At 44.3% G+C, this 23088-nt stretch overlaps 1 protein-coding gene across 1 annotated transcript in view; it reads left to right on the forward strand.

Annotated features, from left to right (window-relative positions):
* LOC112266219 (protein piccolo) overlaps positions 1–19091 on the forward strand; it is a 42698-nt gene extending 23607 nt beyond the window's left edge. The window contains exons 2-3 of the mRNA XM_042296509.1: positions 16375–16886; positions 17224–19091. Coding sequence (XP_042152443.1) covers positions 16620–16886; positions 17224–18504 — 1548 coding nt within the window. The 5' untranslated portion in view covers positions 16375–16619 and the 3' untranslated portion in view covers positions 18505–19091. The remainder of the gene's footprint in view (positions 1–16374; positions 16887–17223) is intronic.
* The last annotated feature ends 3997 nt before the right edge of the window (positions 19092–23088 follow it).

Genomic DNA, 23088 nt, shown 5'->3' on the forward strand with positions numbered 1-23088 from the left:
CTACCTGCTCTGTCTACCCTGCCTGCACTCACCTGCTCTGTCTACCCTCTACTGTCCCTGCCTGCACTCACCTGCTCTGTCTACCCTGCCTGCACTCACCTGCTCTGTCTACCCTGCCTGCACTCACCTGCTCTGTCTACCCTACCTGCACTCACCTGCCTGCACCCACCTGCTCTGTCTACCCTGCCTGCACTCACCTGCTCTATCCACCCTGCCTGCACTCACCTGCTCTATCTACCCTGCCTGCTCTGTCTACCCTACCTGCACTCACCTGCTCTGTCTACCCTACCTGCACTCACCTGCTCTGTCTACCCTGCCTTCACTCACCTGCTCTGTCAACCCTACCTTCACTCACCTGCTCTGTCTACCCTGCCTACATGTACCTGTCTACCCCACCTGCTCTGTCTACCCTGCCTGTACTCACCTGCTCTGTCACCCTACCTTCACTCACCTGCTCTGTTTACCCTACCTTCACTCACCTGCTCTGTTTACCCTGCCTTCACTCACCTGCTCTGTTTACCCTACCTATAGTCACCTGCTCTGTTTACCCTGCCTATAGTCACCTGCTCTGTTTACCCTGCCTATAGTCACCTGCTCTGTTTACCCTGCCTGTAGTCACCTGCTCTGTTACCCTGCCTTCAGTCACCTGCTCTGTTTACCCTGCCTTCAGTCACCTGCTCTGTTTACCCTGCCTATAGTCACCTGCTCTGTTTACCCTGCCTATAGTCACCTGCTCTGTCTACCCTGCCTATAGTCACCTGCTCTGTTTACCCTGCCTATAGTCACCTGCTCTGTTTACCCTGCCTGTAGTCACCTGCTCTGTTTACCCTGCCTGTAGTCACCTGCTCTGTTTACCCTGCCTATAGTCACCTGCTCTGTTTACCCTGCCTATAGTCACCTGCTCTGTTTACCCTGCCTATAGTCACCTGCTCTGTTTACCCTGCCTATAGTCACCTGCTCTGTTTACCCTGCCTGCAGTCACCTGCTCTGTTTACCCTGCCTGCACTCACCTGCTCTGTTTACCCTGCCTATAGTCACCTGCTCTGTTTACCCTGCCTATAGTCACCTGCTCTGTTTACCCTGCCTGTAGTCACCTGCTCTGTTTACCCTGCCTATAGTCACCTGCTCTGTTTACCCTGCCTATAGTCACCTGCTCTGTTTACCCTGCCTATAGTCACCTGCTCTGTTTACCCTGCCTGTAGTCACCTGCTCTGTTTACCCTGCCTATAGTCACCTGCTCTGTTTACCCTGCCTATAGTCACCTGCTCTGTTTACCCTGCCTGTAGTCACCTGCTCTGTTTACCCTGCCTATAGTCACCTGCTCTGTTTACCCTGCCTATAGTCACCTGCTCTGTTTACCCTGCCTATAGTCACCTGCTCTGTTTACCCTGCCTATAGTCACCTGCTCTGTTTACCCTGCCTGTAGTCACCTGCTCTGTTTACCCTGCCTATAGTCACCTGCTCTGTTTACCCTGCCTATAGTCACCTGCTCTGTTTACCCTGCCTATAGTCACCTGCTCTGTTTACCCTGCCTATAGTCACCTGCTCTGTTTACCCTGCCTGTAGTCACCTGCTCTGTTTACCCTGCCTGTAGTCACCTGCTCTGTTTACCCTGCCTGCAGTCACCTGCTCTGTTTACCCTGCCTGTAGTCACCTGCTCTGTTTACCCTGCCTATAGTCACCTGCTCTGTTTACCCTGCCTATAGTCACCTGCTCTGTTTACCCTGCCTATAGTCACCTGCTCTGTTTACCCTGCCTATAGTCACCTGCTCTGTTTACCCTGCCTGTAGTCACCTGCTCTGTTTACCCTGCCTGTAGTCACCTGCTCTGTTTACCCTGCCTGTAGTCACCTGCTCTGTTTACCCTGCCTATAGTCACCTGCTCTGTTTACCCTGCCTATAGTCACCTGCTCTGTTTACCCTGCCTATAGTCACCTGCTCTGTCTACCCTGCCTATAGTCACCTGCTCTGTTTACCCTGCCTATAGTCACCTGCTCTGTTTACCCTGCCTGTAGTCACCTGCTCTGTCTACCCTGCCTGCACTCACCTGCTCTGTTTAGACTGCCTCATTAATTACTGTTGTGGTCACGCTCTCTTCTATAATTCAAGTGTGTTATTAGCAGGATACCCTCAGATGAACAATCTTCAGGTTTGTCTCTAGATTACTCCTCTAAACATACTTTACATTGTTTCCCAGATCAGACATAATATCACCATAATGTGAATGTTCATTTTTTCGGAAGTTGCTTTCATTTCAGCTCATAGTTAAATAAAGGTTAAATAAAATAAAATAAATACAAATAAATGAATCTTATCTAATTTGTAAACATTTCAACTCTATTAAATTCGTTGTTTTTTTCTACAAAAAAAAAAAAAAAAATCACGCATCAAAATAAAGTTATCTTTCTTGTAAATGATGAGATATTGCATTCATTCCCAGATGAAGCTTTAATAACCTCTACAGGATCGGTGTGTCCCCCCTTTAACGTGCGCTAATGTGATTAGCATGAGGTTGTAAGTAACAAGAACATTTCCCAGGACATAGACATATCTGATATTGGCAAAGCTTAAATTCTTGTTAATCTAACTGCACTGTCCAAATTACAGTAGCTATTACAGTGAAAGAATACCATGCTATTGTTTGAGGAGAGTGCACAATTATGAACTTGAAAGTTCATTAGTAAACCAATTAGGCACATTTGGGCAGTCTTGATACAACATGTTGAACAGAAATGCAATGGTTCATTGGATCAGTCTAAAACTTTGCACATAAACAGCTGCCATCTAGTGGCCAAAATCGAAATTGTGCCTAAACTGGAATAATACATTATGGCCTTTCTCTTGCATTTCAAAGATGATGGTACAAAAACAAAATAAAAGAACCACAGATCTACCAGATCTATTCTGTTATATTCTCCTACATTCATTTCACATTTCCACAAATGTCAAAGTGTTTGCTTTCAAATGGTACCAAGAATATGCATATCCTTGCTTCAGGTCCTGAGCTACAGGAAGTTAGACTTGAGTATGTCATTTTAGCCGGAAATTAAATTTGAAAAAAAGGGGTTCTATCCTTAAGAGTTTAGTTTTCATAGATTCAACGGAAAGACAGTGTATTCCATCGAGCCCATTTCAACCATTACCGGAGTGTGTTTGACAGGTCATAGGAATCATTTTCGAGCTTGTAAAGTTAACGGGATGAAAACAACGACAGGCACAAACAACAGTATGACAGAGTGGCAGGAGTCAAGTGAAAACAAACAATCCAGGGAGCTTTAAGTGGATCCCTCAAACAGGAAATTCATTGTCAGGTGGGCCGAGCAAGTTGCCAGTAGTCTCTGTTCAAGGTCTGCTGAACAACTGAGCACAGTACCGTTATAACAGGCACCAGCCAGCCCTCTCCTCTCTTTAAGTAGGTCAGTTGGAGAGCTGTGAATGTGGAATGAGCTGGAACTGAACTCAGGGGAACATAGCAGCGTCACTAGAGTCACTGGTTGCCTCATCATACATAGAGAGAAGATGGTGCTTTAAATCAGGTGTTAAAAACCCCCACATCCGGGTAGTATCAATTGGCCATTTTGTGCCGATGTTTCCGCCTCATGGACTACTGCTCATGGACTACTGCTCATGGACTACTGTATGTCAGGTGCATCAATCAATTCAAATGAAACTTTATTTGTCACGTGCGCCAAATACAACAGGTGTACATCTTACCGCGAAATGCTTACTTACGAGCCCCTAACCAACAATGCATAACAAGAAATATAGTTAATAAAATATTTACTAAATAAACTCAACTTAAAAAATGAAATAGATCAAAAGGTAACACAATTAATTTACTTAACGATAACAAGGCTTTATACAGGACTTCTTGTGCCTGGTCTGAACTCTAGATAATTTGTGCCTGGTCTAAAGTCTAGACGATTTGTGCCTGGTCTAAAGTCTAGATGATTTGTGCCTGGTCTAAAGTCTAGACGATTTGTGCCTGGTCTAAAGTCTAGACGATTTGTGCCTGGTCTAAAGTCTAGATGATTTGTGCCTGGTCTAAAGTCTAGATAATTTGTGCCTGGTCTAAAGTCTAGACGATTTGTGCCTGGTCTAAAGTCTAGATGATTTGTGCCTGGTCTAAAGTCTAAACGATTTGTGCCTGGTCTAAAAACGATTTGTGCCTGGTCTAAAGTCTAGATGATTTGTGCCTGGTCTAAAGTCTAGACGATTTGTGCCTGGTCTAAAGTCTAGATGATTTGTGCCTGGTCTGAAGTCTAGATGATTTGTGCCTGGTCTAAAGTCTAGATGATTTGTGCCTGGTCTAAAGTCTAGATGATTTGTGCCTGGTCTAAAGTCTAGACGATTTGTGCCTGGTCTAAAGTCTAGATGATTTGTGCCTGGTCTAAAGTCTAGACGATTTGTGCCTGGTCTAAAGTCTAGATGATTTGTGCCTGGTCTAAAGTCTAGACGATTTGTGCCTGGTCTAAAGTCTAGACGATTTGTGCCTGGTCTAAAGTCTAGATGATTTGTGCCTGGTCTAAAGTCTAGACGATTTGTGCCTGGTCTAAAGTCTAGATGATTTGTGCCTGGTCTGAAGTCTAGATGATTTGTGCCTGGTCTGAAGTCTAGATGATTTGTGCCTGGTCTGAAGTCTAGATGATTTGTGCCTGGTCTAAAGTCTAGATGATTTGTGCCTGGTCTAAAGTCTAGATGATTTGTTCCTGGTCTAAAGTCTAGATGATTTGTGCCTGGTCTGAAGTCTAGACGATTTGTGCCTGGTCTGAAGTCTAGATGATTTGTGCCTGGTCTGAAGTCTAGATGATTTGTGCCTGGTCTAAAGTCTAGATGATTTGTTCCTGGTCTAAAGTCTAGACGATTTGTGCCTGGTCTGAAGTCTAGATGATTTGTGGTTAGATTCATGTTGTTTATTGTTAGTAGCCTGAACTGAATTTCATTGACTGTGACAGTCAATGTCACATGTTTGTGGCATGCTGCTCATCAGCTGTTAGTCACACGCCATTATGATATGATATAGGATTCTGGTCAGTCTATCAGCAAGACAGTCAATAGGATTCTGGTCAGTCTGTTATCCAGACAGTCAGTAGGATTTGGATCAGTCTGTTATCCAGACAGTCAGTAGGATTTGAATCAGTCTGTTATTCAGACAGTCAGTAGGATTTTGTGGCCTTTCAGGTCTGGATGTTCTCCCATATCCTCCATAGTCACACTGACAGGCTCCTCCTCCATAGTCACACTAACAGGCTCCTCCTCCATAGTCACACTAACAGGCTCCTCCTCCACAGTAACACTCCTCAGTAGTCTCTCCCTCTGTCTCAGCAGTCTATCAATCTGTTACGGCCCAAGTGGACCACGTACAGAGAGACATTCGGCATTGTGGAATTGGTGTGACAGACTCTAAGTCTGCTGTCTGTCTCAGCAGTCAATCCCACAGAGTGAATATGAGACAGTTTGTTGCTATGGAGAAGGAACAGGACTGGCTGTACCTGAGGTAAAGCATGCTGTTATTATGTCGTTATTAAACACCTGTTCTGCTCTAAGCACAACACAAGGGAGAACCATCTCTCTCTTCTCTCTTCTCTCTCTCTCCTCTCCTCTCTCTCTCTCCTCTCTCTCTCTCTCTCTCTCTCTCTCTCTCTCTCTCTCTCTCTCTCTCTCTCTCTCTCTCTCTCTCTCTCTCTCTCTCTCTCTCTCTATTCTCTCTTCTCTCTCTTCTCTCTTCTCTCTCTCTCTCTCTCTCTCTCTCTCTCTCTCTCTCTCTATTCTCTCTTCTCTCTCTTCTCTCTCTCTCTCTATTCTCTCTTCTCCTCTCTCTCTCTCTTTCTCTCTCTCTCCCTCTCTCTCTCTCTCTCTCTCTCTTCTCACCCTCTCTCTCCTCTTCTCTCTCTCTTCTCTCTGTCTCTCTCTCTCAATTTCAATTTAAGTGGCAGTCTGTTATCAAAACAGTTATTTGCATGGGAAACACATGTTTACATTACCAAAGCAAGTAAACTGGATAATGAACAAAAGTGAAATAAACATCAAAAAATGAACAGTAAACATTACACTCACAAAAGTTCCTAAAGAATAAAGACATTTCAAATGTCATATTATGTCTATATACAATTTTGTAATGATGTGCAAATAGTTAAAGTACAAAAGGGAAAATAAATAAACATAAATATGGGTTGTATTTACAATGGTGTTTGTTCTTCACTGGTTGCCCTTTTCTTGTGGCATCAGGTCACAAATCTTGCTGCTGTGGTGGAACACTGTGGTATTTCACCCAGTAGATATGGGAGGTTATCAGAATCTGGCTTTGTTTTCAAATTCTTTGTGGGTCTGTGTGTAATCTGAGGGAAACATGTGTCTCTAATATGGTCATACATTTGGCAGGAAGTTAGGAAGTACAGCTCAGTTTCCACCTCATTCTGTGGGCAGTGTTGCACAAAATGTCGTCTCTCTCAATTCAATTCAAGGGACTTTATTGGCATGGGAAACATACAGTACTGGTCAAAAGTTTGGACACACCTACTCATCAACCCTATGAAATAACACATATGGAATCATGTTAGTAACCAAAAAAAGTGTTATACAAATCAAAATATATTTTATATTTGAGATTCTTCAAAGTAGCCACCTGTTGCCTTGATGACAGCTTTGCACACTCTTGGCATTCTCTCAACCAGCTTCATGAGGTAGAGCACCTGGAGTGCATTGCAATTAACAGGTGTGCCATGTTAAAAGTTCATTTGTGGAATTTCTTTCCTTCTTAATGCGTTTGAGCCAATCAGTTGTGTTGTGACAAGGTAGGGGTGGTATACAGAAAAAAACCATAACGCGCTATGATGAAACTGGCTCTCATGAGGACCACCACAGGAAAGGAAGACCCAGAGCTACCTCTGCTGCAGAGTATACGTTCATTAGAGTTACCAGCCTGTTTTGTGGGAAGTTAACTTTGTCTTTGTTCAGGGCACATAGCCCAAAGCTTCACGATTTGGACTATAAGTATTCAGTCGCTTTACTCAGTACAAATACACATTTATTTGAGGAGTTTCTCCTGCCGTGACGTTGTATTAGTTAATGTGACGACTGTTGCTCATCGAATGATTAAAGGTTTCTAATTGCGTGATTAACTGAATCAAGCAATTATTAACTCATTAACCTGGGGCACCATGGGAAATCTAGTTTTATTGAGTTTCTATTTCCCAAATTAACTCAATTAACTCAGAATATTGATTTTACAACAGCCGCTAATTAATCAGTTACCTCTACAGTCTCGTTCTGAACGTCGCATAATCTGGGAATCTGCACGGACCCGGGCCTCACCAATGAGTTCGGAGCCGGGTCTCACCAATGAGTTCGGAGCCGGGTCTCACCAATGAGTTCGGAGCCGGGTCTCACCAATGAGTTCGGACCCGGGTCTCACCAATGAGTTCGGACCCAGTTTGGACCCGGGTCTCACCAATGAGTTCGGACCCGGGTCTCACCAATGAGTTCGGACCCGGGTCTCACCAATGAGTTCGGAGCCGGGTCTCACCAATGAGTTCGGACCACACCAATCTTAGTTGAGTATTTATTTACTAGAAAGCTGAAATGATGATTAAAGATCCACATACACAAAAACACATTATAGGCTATTGATTAGAACTTAGTATAACGGACCAACACACTATGGCACGTGTTACCCACAATGGGGATTTAAAAGAGAGAGTAAAAGAGAAAGTACACGAGAGAAATATACATTTGGGTGCATTTGTCGGCTATGCTTATTCTAACCCTAGCCTTGCACCAAACTGCTGCTCTTATGGGTCAGAATATAATTACGTGGGGAAGGTCTCTGTGGGTTCTCCGCGTGGACCGTTCAGGCTGTTCAATGACACACTTCTCCGGCGCAACTCTCTGGTCGTCCTCATGATGTCAGTTTCCTTTTGGCTTAGTGGTCTGATTCCTCGCCCTTGCTCTGGAAAGGCTCTTCTGAGGACAGACAGCTCTGTAGCTCAGAGCTCACAGCGTAGGAATGAAACAGTGTAGATACCACGATTCGATGGGGAGGCAAGGTGGTTGGACTTGAATTCACCCGCTGAGACACAGCTACTCATCCGTAGCTTGGGTAGAAAAATATTTCTTTGTCTTCAAACTTGTGTTGCGTTTTGGGTTTGTTGACTTTTTAGACCACGGCTGCAGCTTGGGTCACGTAGTCTTATCTGTTCATTCTTCACTCACAGGTTGTCACGTTCTGACCTTTATTTCCTTTGTTTTGTTTTTATTTAGTATGGTCAGTGAGTTGGGGTGGGCAGTCTATGTTTGTGTTTCTATGTTTTTTCTATTTCTGTGTTTGGCCTGATATGGTTCTCAATCAGAGACAGCTGTTTATCGTTGTCCCTGATTGAGAACCATATTTAGGTAGCCTGGGTTTCACTGTTGGTTTGTGGGTGTTTGTTTCCGTGTCTGTGTTTGTCGCCACACGGTACTGTTTCGGTTTGGTTATTTCACGTATTTGTTTATTGTTTTTGTATTTCATAATGTTCAGTGCTTTTCTTATTAAAAACGTCATGAACACTTACCACGCCGCATCTTGGTCCGATCCTTACTCCTCTTCAGACGAAGAGGAGGAAATCTGCCGTTACACAGGTTTTATACCCTCGGGTCAGAAGTGGGCGTAACCGCCTTTAGGGCAATTCTCTGGGCCTACCAAGTTATGGGCAAGCTCTAGATTTGACTCAAATCCAATTTTAGATAACTAACTACACATTTCATCTTTACCAAAACATTGTCTTTGATTTGGACATTTTCCATACAATGTACAATGTGTAAACATCAAACATATACTAGGAAAACTCTTCACGTTACAATGTTTTCGTAATAATAATAACGTCATCTATTAACCTTTAATAATAATAACAAAACAAAAATGACATACATTTTCATATTCCATCTATCGTCATGACCACCATTGTGGCTAACGGAAACCATTGTCCCAAAGTGCCTTTATTTCATATTTAATGTTCTGAGGCTGGTTCTCCATAGTAACAGGACAAAGGAATTTGTCTGTGGCCTAAGATTTACCATGTGCGCGAGGGGTCATAAAACCCCCACATCTTCAGACAACCTATATCTCTCCTCCTCTATTAGGGTTGAGAGATAATCTGTAGGGCTGTGGTCTCCTGTAACCTGATCAGGACACTCCCATTCTTCTCTGCAGATCCTCTCAAGCTCTGTCAGGCCTGATTGGTGGAGTGCTGTTGAAATGGTTGTCCTTCTGGAAGGTTCTCCCATCTCCACAGTCGGGTTGGATAGAGAGCGTCCCTGCACAGCTATTTTCAGGTCTCTCCGCAGCAATTCGATCCGGTTCAAGTCTGGGCTCTGGCTGGGCCACTTGAAGACATTCAGAGATTTGTCCCGAGGCCACACTTTCTTTGTCTTGGCTGTGTGCTTAGGGTTGTTGTCCTGTTGGAAGGTGAACCTTCACCCCAGTCATAGGTCCTGAGCACTCCGGAGTAGGTTTTCATCAAGGATCTCTCTGTACTTTAGTCCGTTCATCTTTCCCTCGATCCTGACTAGTCTCCCAGTCCATGCCGCTGAAAAACATCCCCACAGCACGATGCTGCCACCACCATGCTTCACTGTAGGGATGGTGCCAGGTTTCCTCCAGACGTGACGCTTAGCATTCAGGCCAAAGGGTTCATCAGACCAGAGAATCTTCTTTCTCATGGTCTGAGTCCTTTATGTGCATTTTGGCGAACTCCAAGCGGGCTGTCGTGCCTTTTACTGAGGAGTGGCTTCTGTCTGGCAACTCTACCATAAAGGCCTGATTGGTGGAGTGCTGCAGAGATGGTTGTCCTTCTGGAAGGTTCTCCCATCTCCACAGAGGAACTCTGGCGCTTTGTCAGAGTGACCATCGGGTTTTTGGTCACCTCTCTGACCAAGGTCCTTCTCCCCCGATTGCTCAGTTTGGCCGGGTGGCCAGTTATAGGAAGAGTCTTGGTGGTTCCAAACTTCTTCCATTTAAGAATGATGGAGGCCACTGTGTTCTTGGGGAACTTCAATGCTGCAGAAATGTTTTGGTACCCTTCCCCAGATCTGGGCCTCGACACAATCCTGTCTCGGAGCTCTGGGGACAATTCCTTCGACCTCATGGCTTGGTTTTTGCTCTGACATGCTCTGTCAACTGTGGGACCTTATATAGACAGGTGTGTGCCTTTCCAAGTCATGTCCAATCATATTGAATTTCTAGAAGAAAAAGAAACGCACACCTATTTAGACGAGGTGCTGGCTAGCGGTGCTGGCTAGAGGTGCTGGCTAGCGGTGCTGGCTAGAGGTGCTGGCTAGAGGTGCTGGCTAGAGGTGCTGGCTAGAGGTGCTGGCTAGAGGTGCTGGCTAGTGGTGCTGGCTAGAGGTGCTGGCTAGCGGTGCTGGCTAGAGGTGCTGGCTAGCGGTGCTGGCTAGAGGTGCTGGCTAGCGGTGCTGGCTAGAGGTGCTGGCTAGAGGTGCTGGCTAGAGGTGCTGGCTAGCGGTGCTGGCTAGAGGTGCTGGCTAGAGGTGCTGGCTAGCGGTGCTGGCTAGAGGTGCTGGCTAGCGGTGCTGGCTAGAGGTGCTGGCTAGAGGTGCTGGCTAGCGGTGCTGGCTAGAGGTGCTGGCTAGCGGTGCTGGCTAGAGGTGCTGGCTAGCGGTGCTGGCTAGCGGTGCTGGCTAGAGGTGCTGGCTAGAGGTGCTGGCTAGCGGTGCTGGCTAGAGGTGCTGGCTAGAGGTGCTGGCTAGAGGTGTTGGCTAGCGGTGCTGGCTAGAGGTGCTGGCTAGAGGTGCTGGCTAGAGGTGCTGGCTAGCAGTGCTGGCTAGCGGTGCTGGCTAGAGGTGCTGGCTAGAGGTGTTGGCTAGCGGTGCTGGCTAGAGGTGCTGGCTAGAGGTGCTGGCTAGAGGTGTTGGCTAGAGGTGCTGGCTAGCGGAGTAGAAAACTTGAAAATAAAAGAGAGACGCACACTCTAGGAGCTCAGATGCAATAATTTAATTACCAATGTTTCGACAGCCAAGCTGTCTTCATCAGGGTATAATCACAAACACTGCAGGATGACTCGTTTATAGAGTGTCAAAATACACAGGTGTCTGTAATCATGGCCAAGAGTGGCCTAATATCATTGGTTAATTTTCAAATATTAAAATGGCATACAAAGAACAGCATACAAACAACAAATGGATAGCATACAGGTCATTGATTCATTTTAGACTACACAAGCTGACAAACAATTACAATGGCAAAGTCACAATAATCACAAGAATGGCTTCAGATCAAAGTCTACGTTGAGATCGAAGGGAGCAAGGGTCTTTAAATTAAAGATCCAGGCAGCCTCTCGTTTTAACAATAAATTATCAAGGTCACCCCCTCTCCTAGGGAGGGTGACATGTTCGATGCCAATATAACGCAGAGACGAAATCGAGTGGCCTGCCTCCAAGAAGTGGGCCGCAACTGGATAAGTAAAGTTTTTACACCTAATGGTGCTACGATGTTCTGAGATACGTACTTTTAATTTGTGCTTTGTTTTACCCACATCATTTTTTACCACAAGGACAAGTTATAAGATAAATAACTGCCTTAGTGGAGCACGTAATAACACCTTTGATTGGGATCGATTTCCCTGTTTGTGGGTGTTTGAAGGATCTACATTTATAAGTGCCATTGCATTGAGCACAGCTATTAAACTTGTACTTTCCATCCAGTAGGGGCGCAAATAGACGTTGTTCAGGAATATCTTGGGGTGGTAAATCAGAGTGTACCAACTGGTCTCTGAGATTTCTGCCCCGCGAGAATACGACCAAGGCAAGGTCCGAAAACACAATCAATTGAATTTACTACAGATAAACATCTCAAGGATGATCAATGGAAACAGGATGCATCTGAGCTCAATTTCAAGTCTCAAATCAAATCAAATCAAATTTTATTTGTCACATACACATGGTTAGCAGATGTTAATGCGAGTGTAGCGAAATGCTTGTGCTTCTAGTAATGCAGTAATAACCAACAAGTAATCTAACTAACAATTCCAAAACTACTGTCTTATACACAGTGTAAGGGGATAAAGAATATGTACATAAAGATATATGAATGAGTGATGGTACAGAGCAGCATAGGCAAGATACAGTAGATGATATCGAGTACAGTATATACATATGAGATGAGTATGTAAACAAAGTGGCATAGTTAAAGTGGCTAGTGATACATGTATTACATAAGGATGCAGTCAATGATATAGAGTACAGTATATACGTATGCATATGAGATGAATAATGTAGGGTAAGTAACATTATATAAGGTAGCATTGTTATAGCAAAGGATCTGAATACTTATGTAAATAAGGTATTTTTTATTTTTTTATTTTAATACATTTGCAAAAATTGTCACTTTGTCATTATGGAGTATTGCGTTAAGATTGATGAGGATTATATATATATATATATTTTGTCCATTTTAGAATAAGGCTGTAACGTAACAAAATGTGGAAAAAGGTCAATGTGTCGCAATACTTTTCTATTGAACATAAAGGATCTCTCTCTTAAGTGGTAGTTTGTACCTTGTGATAGTTATTGCCTTATCAATACCATTTAGTTCAGCACTGACGAATGATAGGAGAAAAATGAGTATTATTGATGGGAATTAAACTCAGGAGCGTTACGGTAAGATGATAAAGGACAGCTACTGGAAATGAAAGATTTAAAATAAAAAGAGAGCTAACATTATTTTCAAAAATAAAAACAAAACAAAATGGAGGATCAAATCAAAAACGACATCAAACTGAGACTTCTTTCAGAGAGGATGGTGTAGGGATATGTGGGTTAGCTGCAGAAAAATACATTTGAGATCAAATCAAAGTAAATTTGGTTGGGAAAATGTGATCATAAGGGTTTGAAGAGGCAGTTACACAGGGCTCTATTCATTTTTTAAAATCCTCTGTGTGTTCTGTAGCTCCTCAGGTAACTGGAGGTTAGCTTTGAACTCTCCTCTCTCTCTCTCCTCTCCTCTCCTCTCCTCTCCCTCCTCTCCCTCTCCTCTCCTCTCCTCTCCTCTCCTCTCCTCTCCTCTCTTCTCCTCTCCTGTCCACTCCTGTGAATGTCATGTTTGGACATTCTGTAGTTTGCTTATTGTTAGGAAGCTCCTACCATTAGAAAGGTTAGTTCTCTGCCTGGGAACAGTAATCACTTCAGACAGACAAGAAGGCCCAAACTATTCATCTGTGTAATCTGGTTCCTTTGGAAAATGTTTGTTTGTAGATGTTTGTTTTCTTGAAAATGTTACTGAGGGTTTCTATTCAGTGTCCAGATTTGAGTAGGTGTGTGGGCTTGTGTTCATGTAGTCCTGTGTTAGTAAACACGTCTTCTCTTGGGAGAGCTACAGTGCTTCATAAGTACTGCCACTCAAACATCAGAAAGATCTCTAAATGCCTATGGTATATTTTTCATCTTCTTTTTGAAATAATGATTTGAGATGAAAGAATAAGATGAGTGTTTGAAAACTAGGGCAGACCTCGTAAAGGGAGAGTGGAGGGGGAAGGGGGGAAATCCCCAGAGACATTTCTTCACGGGATGTTTTAGAATCCGTCAAAATCCCCAGAGACATTTCTTCACGGGATGTTTTTGAATCCGTCTAAATCCCCAGAGACATTTCTTCACAGGATGCTTAGAATCCGTCTAAATCCCCAGAGACATTTCTTCACGGGATGTTTAGAATCCGTCTAAATCCCCAGAGACATTTCTTCACAGGATGTTTAGAATCCGTCTAAATCCCCAGAGACATTTCTTCACAGGATGCTTAGAATCCGTCTAAATCCCCAGAGACATTTCTTCACGGGATGTTTAGAATCCGTCTAAATCCCCAGAGACATTTCTTCACAGGATGTTTAGAATCCGTCTAATATTTCCCCATGCAGCACCGTTTTATCAAAAAGAGTGACATGGTCATTTATGGTACCTTGTTTTCAGGTACAGTTGTTTTCAAAGCATCCTCAGACATGAATCAGTGTGTTAAAAAATATGCAGTTTACTTCAGAAAATGTGCTTACTGCTATCAGTGATAGTGAACCAGTGTACAGATAGCAGGTTAGCATATCAGTGTTTGTGAACCAGTGTACAGATAGCAGGTTAGCATATCAGTGTTTGTGAACCAGTGTACAGATAGCAGGTTAGCATATCAGTGTTTGTGAACCAGTGTACAGATAGCAGGTTAGCATATCAGTGTTTGTGAACCAGTGTACAGATAGCAGGTTAGCATATCAGTGTTTGTGAACCAGTGTACAGATAGCAGGTTAGCATACCAGTGTTTGTGAACCAGTGTACAGATAGCAGGTTAGCATATCAGTGTTTGTGAACCAGTGTACAGATAGCAGGTTAGCATACCCTACACTCATTGTTACTGCAGTAGTTTCCTGTAGCTTATTCATTGAAGGTGGCTGCTGGCTGGAATATTGCTGACAGTTGGTGTGTGTGTGTGTGTGTGTGTGTGTGTGTGTGTGTGTGTGTGTGTGTGTGTGTGTGTGTGTGTGTGTGTGTGTGTGTGTGTGTGTGTGTGTGTGTGTGTGTGTGTGTGTGTGTGTGTGTGTGTGTAAGTGCGCACACACCTTAGGGAATGTCCTCCCACGGATTTGCTGAGGTGGAGCAATGCTCGTTGCTATATATCACTGGTTCTCCTTCGTTGCTAGGGAGAACCAGTGATATATATATATATATAGCAGAGAGAGGCTTCCAGACAGAGAATTCCAGAGAGAGGCCAGCTATCCATAGAACATTGTCTTTAACACAGACGTAACTCTGTCACAGAGATAGTGTAGAAAAATGTTTGAATCTTTCCCGGGAATTCCCAGGTTTTTACAGAAATCCCAGTTGAAATATTCCTGAACTCAGGAAATCCAGAATCCTCCAACCAGGATTCTTGGAAAACCTGAGAATTTATGGGGACATGACCAGAACCGTAAACAGAGGACAGTAGGAGTAAAGGGGGATGAATATTGTTAGTCCCTGAGCAGTGAACACCTGATCCCAGATCTATTTGTGCTGTCTTGCCAGCACCTTTGGTCATTCTCATAGACGGCACAAACAGATCTGGGACCAGGCTAGTAAATACTGTGTCCTGTGCTATAAATCTCCTGCTTATCGTCTCTGGTGTCAATATGTTGGATAGGTCCGTGGTTATCTCTTTGTAGGGTGTTGTTACTCACTTCCTGTGGACAACATGTCACTGTTGTAGGATACAAACAGATACTGTCCCTGTGTAAGTCCCATATTTATTTATTTTTATTTAACCAGGTAGGCCAGTTGAGAACAAGTTCTCATTTACAACTGCAACCTGGACCAAAATAAAGCAAAGCAGTGAGACAAAAACAACAACACAGAGTTACACATAAACAAATCTCTAGAGTCAAGATAGAAGCACTTACAGTTTGCACTACCTAACAACTCTGTGGGAGATGAGAGGGTCAAGACTCCACTATTCAGGACAGTGATTGTCACGCCCTGACCTTAGAGATCCGTTTTATTTCTCAATTTGGTTAGGTCAGGGTGTGATATGGGGTGGGCATTCTATGTGTTGTTTTCTATGTTTCTTTATTTCTATGTTTTGGCCGGGTTATGGATCTCAATCAGGGACAGCTGTCTATCGTTGTCTCTGATTGGGAATCATACTTAGGCAGCCCTTTTTCCCCTCCTTTCAGTGTGGGTAGTTATCTTTGTTAGTTGCACTATAGCCCTGTAAGCGTCACGGTTGTTTTTCGTTTCTTGTTTTGTTGGTGACATTTTAAATAAAAAGAGAAATGTATGCTCACCACGCTGCACTTTGGTCTCCTTCTAACGATGGCCGTGACAGTGATGTCATATGAGTTATGGCTATAGTATGCTGCCATCCCTGGTTCAGGCTACATTGTATTGCTGTGATATAATTTGCATCTGGTTTTATTAGGTGATTGAACCCTTTATCGTTCCAGGTGACAGATGAGATGTCACACGGGTGTTTTAAAAAATATATATATATTTTTACAAGTCAGTTAAGAACAAATTCTTATTTACAATGACGGCCTACCCCGGCCAAATACGGGCCAATTGTGCACCGCCCTATGGGACTCCCAATCATGGCCTGGATGTGATGCAGCCTGAATTCGAAAAAGTGACTGCAGGGATGCCACTTGCACTGAGATGCAGTGTCTTAGACCGCTGTGCCACTCAGGAGACAGGGGTTATTATAAAGTAGAAAACCCCTCTGTATCAAAATGTCTTGACATTTTCTGCAAACTTTTTAAGTGTCAATCTTTTGTCATAAAACCTATACGTAGCATGCCATGATGTGAGATTATTCTACAGAGGTAGTTAATACGATATGTCTACATGATTGGTTTGTCTTGTTTTCTATCAGGTTAAGGATCTCCGATGCCATGCGACCCACCTCCTCTCCTCAGTGAGACAGCCCATACCTAAACCTCTAGGACCCCACAGGACAGGAGAGAGATGTGAATCCAGCTCTGGGCTCATGCTATAAGGCCTGAGAGAGAGACCCAGAGACCCAGACTCTGAGAGTTGTGGGTACACAGCATTATCTAATGGATGGCAGAGTGACTAAGTGAAGGAAGGAACTCAGAACAGAACTGACGTGAGGTCATAATGAGTGGTCAGCAAGGCGAGCCGGCCATTGGCCACAGGCATGTTGGTGAGGTCAGGAACAACAACCAGAACAGCCATGTTGGTGAGGTCGAGAGCAACAACCAGAACCAGCAGGCCGGGGGAGGGGGAGTGGGAGCGGTGATACCCGATGGGGATGCTAATGCTAACCAGATGATCCAGATGGGGGAGGGGGGCAGCGACGGCGGAGGGGAGAGTACAGGAGGAGATGTTGACACTCTGCCCCCCCTGATGTCTCAGACCACTGTGGTATGACGCTACACATCTGAGTGACTCGCAGATCTGATTGACTTACACATTTGACTGACTTACAGAACTGAGTGACTTACAGAACTGAGTGATTTACAACACATCTGAGTGACTTACAGAACTGAGAAGTACTAAGCGATACACAATTCCAATAAGCTAGACTGCCACATACCAAAGATCATTCTTAGCAAGAGCACTGAATTCTATTTATTTCTTAATTTGACTGTTTTACACTCCCGATGCTTGTCCACATAGTACGCATAGATGGTATCTCTTTTTTTTAAAGTCTTTAATGTTATTTATATACTGATGTTGAATCAACCTTTTACCTGAACAGGTGTCTCAGACAGTCACAGAGGAGCAGAAGAACAAGATCGTCATCTGGGGGACAGACTCTCAGTGTGACGACCCTGAGCTGGCCGAGTTTGAGATGTTAGAATGTCAGGAGCTGGAGGCATACCTGGTAGAAGAAGAGGAAGAGGAGGAGGTGGTATGTGTAGGAGTAGGAGTGAAAGGAGGTGCACGGCAGATCCTCCTGGACCAGCCTGTCTCCGTAGTGGATCTAGTCTCTGACAGTAGAGAGGGAGGAGGGAGGAGGACTATTCAACGGGGCTCCGGCGGGCAGGATGCCGCCACCATGGACTCTGGAGGAACCAGAGGGACGGCGGAGTATGTGACGAGGACAGAGTTCAGCTCTGAGAACCATGTCTTGGTGTCCCGCCTGTCCACTATGTTCAGTCCGGATGGGAGTCTGGTCAGTGCTCTGGATGCCGCTGGACGGACACAGGCCACCACCACAGACTCCTGGCACGTCCCCTCTGGACCCTCAGGACCAGATGGGACCATCTTAGAGGATCTCACCCTGGCCTCCCAGTCTTGTACCACCATCTCAGACCAGTCCAAGGCCTCTCAGCCATCCAAACAACCTCAGGCTCCATCTAAAAGCACAATACAACGAGCTGACCTCGATCTAAACCAGAACACAACTGTTAGGTCTGAGGAGGTGGTCGTTCCGGAAGCACAAGTCAGTAACAACGTCCTAGTGGGTCGTTGTAAATGTCAGCAGAACATGGAGGAAGATCAGGGCAATGAAAAGCACAACCAGAATCTGGAGCAGAGGTACCAGGATGTTAGAGGCAGTGAAGGGGAGGCAGTTGAGGAACACCAAGATGCTAGAGGTAGTGGGAGGAAGGCAGTTGAGGAACACCAAGATGCTAGAGGTAGTGGGAGGAAGGCAGCTGAGGTACACCAAGATGCTAGAGGTAGTGGGAGGAAGGCAGCTGAGGAACACCAAGATGCTAGAGGTAGTGGGGGGAAGGCAGCTGAGGAACACCAAGATGCTAGAGGCAGTGGGAGGAAAGCAGCTGATGAACACCAAGATGCTAGAGGTAGTGGGGGGAAGGCAGCTGAGGAACACCAAGATGCTAGAGGTAGTGGTGGGAAGGCAGTTGAGGAACACCAAGATGCTAGAGGTAGTGGGGGAAGGCAGCTGAGGAACACCAAGATGCTAGAGTCAGTGGGAGGAAAGCAGCTGAGGAACACCAAGATGCTAGAGGCAGTGGGAGGAAAGCAGCTGAGGAACACCAAGATGCTAGAGGCAGTGGGGGAAGGCAGCTGAGGAACACCAAGATGCTAGAGGTAGTGGGGGAAGGCAGCTGAGGAACACCAAGATGCTAGAGGTAGTGGGGGAAGGCAGCTGAGGAACACCAAGATGCTAGAGGTAGTGGGGGGAAGGCAGCTAAGGAACACCAAGATGCTAGAGGTAGTGGGAGGAAGGCAGCTGAGGAACACCAAGATGCTAGAGGTAGTGGGGGGAAGGCAGCTGAGGACCACAAGGTTATTCCCCCTGATATGAACCCCAACTCACCCGCCAAGTTAGGCACAAATGGGATTCAATCTGTTGAAACCAGAAGCTTGAAGAAGCTCGGCTCTTTTGATAAAACCTCAAAGGAACAAGGCTCCTTGGGGCAAAGCATGAAGAAAACGACTTCGTTTGAACAAAGCATAAAGAAAACAACCGTGTATGAAAATACCACAAAGAAGTCGGCCTCATTTGATCGAAGTTTGAAGAAAGAACCTTTCTTAGATAGAACGTTGATGAAAGAGGCATCCTTCGACAGAACGTTGAGGAAGCAGGGCTCGTTTGAACGCAGCTCCAGTCCTTCTAGCCTGGACGGGAGGAAGCCTTGGGGTAGCCCAAGCAGGAGCCCCAGCCGCCCCGCCACCCCTCCCTGGTCCCCCAGGAGACAAGCCCCCTCCTCCCCCGCCAAGGCCAGCTCCAGACCTCCCTCCTCCACCTCTCCAGCCAAGGCCAGCAACCAAGCCTCCAGCCAGGACCGCAGCGACTCCCCACAGAGGGGTACCACCAGTGGCCTCAAAGCACCTAGTAAGGTATGTGTAATCAGCAGCATCCCCAAACCCATCTCCCCTCAGCCACCTGCGGACCCTAGGAGGGCCTCTCCTCACACACCCAAACCCATCTCCCCTCAGCCACCTGCGGACCCTAGGAGGGCCTCTCCTCACAAACCCAAACCCGCCCGTCCAAAGATCATCACGTACGTCCGTAAGAACCCCCAGGTGAAGTCCCAGGGGACGGAGGTTGACCCAAATGAAGCCTTGACACTCCCTCTCCGCCTGTCCTCTCCCCACCCCAGCCCTCCTACAGCCCACAGGAAGCCCCATAAGACAGGGCCCCATTCTAAGGCCTCACAGGTGCTCTGCTCCTCTAATTTACTATTTGATAAGTACCGGCAGGAGATGCAGAAGGCAGGATACTTTCCCCCGGGTACCGGCATGACGTCGCTGGGCATCAAACATCCCAGCCACCCTCCTCCTCACAACCTCTCTATGAACTCTGAGAGCTTTCACGGGGAACTGCCTGACAGATACATGCATGAGGTGAGAGGGTGTGGTATAGTCGTGTGTGTATTTGTAAAAGCCAAATGTTCGCATGCTTGAAAATCAAATCCTTTTCTTTCTTCTGACTGATACAAAACTTGAATTAAATATAATATAATTGAATGAATTGAACGAAATGGAAATGAAGCGAACTGATAATAACTGAAGTTGTTTGTCTCTGGTCTAGTTGGCTCCAGCACCTTCACAGCTGGCTCCCCAGGAGGGGACAGGGCTCTACCGTTCCCCCAGGCCCAGAGGGCCCCAGCTGGGGTTAGGGGCCGTCACCCGGCAGCCTGCTGCAGCCAAGAACAGGACTATGTTCCAGGGCCAGACCGGTCAGAGGTCAGGGGTTGTGACCCTCAGCCATCCAGGACAGCAACAGGCACCGCCAGGGAACAACCAGGGAAACCACGACTCCACAGGTGAGACAGAGACCAAGAGGCTGAGGGGAGGCTGGAGGGAAAGGTCCCGAAAGGTTGCTAGATTGAAACCCCGAGCTGACGAGATAAAAAAAAATCTGTCGTTCTGCCTCTGAACAAAGCTGTTAAACCCACTGTTCCCTGGTAGGCCGTCATTGAAAATAAGAATGTGTTTTTAACTGACTTGCCTAATTATTAAATAAAGGTTCAATAAAAATAATAATAATTTAGATGGAAATTAATAAAATATTATTTAAGACTTGCTGAAGTGCCAACATTCAGCATTTTGGCTGTGCACCCTCTGTGAATTCTATGAAGATTTTAACCCAGTTAACCCCAACATCTCTCCCAGTTTTTACCATCGTTGTAAATAGTTATTTTGTTGCTTTGACAGTCATTATTTATTTAATGTTATTAGTGATTCATTTTAAGAAAGACTAAATAAACCTTTCCCTCATTTTAAGGTCGACCCTGTTACATGAACTGGGTTGACTCTCGTTTTAATATGGTGAAACTTATTATTCTACTTTTTCCCTAAAGAGACATTGAAGTAGTCGAATCATAGTGTAAAAGCAGGTGAGCTGGTTCCACAGTTTTGGGCCATTTTGTGGTGTAAAACTGAACTGGTCCAGCACAACACATCAACCGTGGCTAGAAATGTTTTAACAGTTTCAATGTTTTTTTTTGTGAAGCTTTCATTCAATTGCCTTCCCTGTTGCTCTCAACAAGGTGATGGCTTAATTTATCTTTATTTAACTAGGCAAGTCAGTTAAGAACAAATTCTTATTTTCAATGATGGCCTAGGAACAGTGGGTTAACTGCCTGTTCAGATGCAGAACGACAGATTTGTTCCTTGTCAGTTCGGGGATTTGAACTTGCAACCTCTCGGTTACTAGTCCAACACTCTAACCACTAGGCTACCTGCCTCTAACCACCAGGCTACCCTGCTGCCCCATTTAAAGATGATGTTGTGAACTCTTTTACTTTATCTGACATTTCATATGAATTTTCTTTTTATTTGATTTAAAGGGGAAGTCAAACTAGATTTTCCAGTTTAAAAAAAAAAATCCACACTGAGGTCGAAATAACCCTTTGAAACTGGAAAATTATGGAAATGCCCTTTTAGCGTAGAGCATAAGAAAGAAGGAAAAAAATGGCACACAGCATGACATCACAATCTGATCTGATTATTCTGACCAATGACCAGTCGTTTTTATTTGCATATGTATCCTCCTACATGAAGGTGTAAGCTGGGTAGGCTCTAGAGAGTCTAGATGATCCTATCCGCCAATCGGGGCTGTGTATGTAAATTATATACTATTTTTTGTGTTAACACTCCCACACAGTCAGACTGAGCATTTCAATGGCAAAAGGAAGCCAAGGGAAATAAATGACAAAAATATATATTTTCATGAAATTAACACACAGTATGATTTATTAGACAAACAGTGATGGTTAAAAACAGGTAATTAAAAAGACTGCATGGGGGCTTTAACCTGTTGAGATGTGGAAAATCAGTTTTTTAAATTAAATTAAACGTGTGCTCTTTTATGACAGAATGTTAAAATTAGGTGAAATAAAATGTGTGTGTCCCCCCCCGCACCAACTTACACTACTCAAAAGGCACCTAATTGGTGGAACGGTTCATTGACTTTGACTGGTTATGTTCATTTAATTTAGTCAGCAATACTTTGATGTTGAAGGATTTTTCTTCCTCTCTGCTAACTTTGCCAGCATCGTCCTAGTTACCAAGCCCTGGGGCAGATGGACATATCTATTTTCTAGAAGTTATTGTAAGAAATACTGTAGTCATTTAAAAATGTGAAAAAAGTCATTCAAATATTAATGAGGCTTGACTGCAGACACCTACAGCCTTTGAAGTACAAATAACCGACAGCAGTGGAACTGGTACATCGCTTGACAGAAGTACCAACTAAAACATAATATTTCTCACTGTGGCAGAACTGACTGGCTCATCTATTCAGCTTACAAACACAAGATCGCTGATTGTTCATGTAGCGTTATGTAGCATTATGTACCATTATAGTGTGATATGTAGCATTATAGAGCGTTATGTAGCATTATAGGGTGTTATGTAGCATTATAGGGTGTTATGTAGCATTATAGAGCGTTATGTAGCATTAAAGGGTGTTATGTAGTGTTATAGTGTGTTATGTAGCATTATAGAGCGTTATGTAGCATTATAGGGTGTTAAGTAGCATTATAGAGCGTTATGTAGCATTATAGGGTGTTATGTAGTGTTATAGTGTGTTATGTAGCATTATAGAGCTTTATGTAGCATTATAGGGTGTTATGTAGCGTTATAGTGTGTTATGTAGCATTATAGAGCGTTATGTAGCATTATAGGGTGTTATGTAGCATTATAGGGTGTTATGTAGCGTTATAGTGTGTTATGTAGCATTATAGTGTGTTATGTAGCATTATAGAGCGTTATGTAGCATTATAGGGTGTTAAGTAGCATTATAGAGCGTTATGTAGCATTATAGGGTGTTATGTAGCGTTATAGTGTGTTATGTAGCATTATAGAGCGTTATGTAGCATTATAGGTGTTCTGTAGCATTATAGGGTGTTATGTAGCGTTATAGTGTGTTATGTAGCATTATAGAGCGTTATGTAGCATTATAGGGTGTTATGTAGCATTATAGGGTGTTATGTAGCGTTATAGTGTGTTATGTAGCATTATAGTGTGTTATGTAGCATTATAGAGCGTTATGTAGCATTATAGGGTGTTAAGTAGCATTATAGAGCGTTATGTAGCATTATAGGGTGTTATGTAGTGTTATAGTGTGTTATATAGCATTATAGAGCGTTATGTAGCATTATAGGGTGTTATGTAGTGTTATAGTGTGTTATATAGCATTATA

Source organism: Oncorhynchus tshawytscha, linkage group LG13, assembly GCF_018296145.1.
Source record: "Oncorhynchus tshawytscha isolate Ot180627B linkage group LG13, Otsh_v2.0, whole genome shotgun sequence".
NCBI classification, from domain to species: Eukaryota; Metazoa; Chordata; class Actinopteri; order Salmoniformes; family Salmonidae; genus Oncorhynchus; species Oncorhynchus tshawytscha.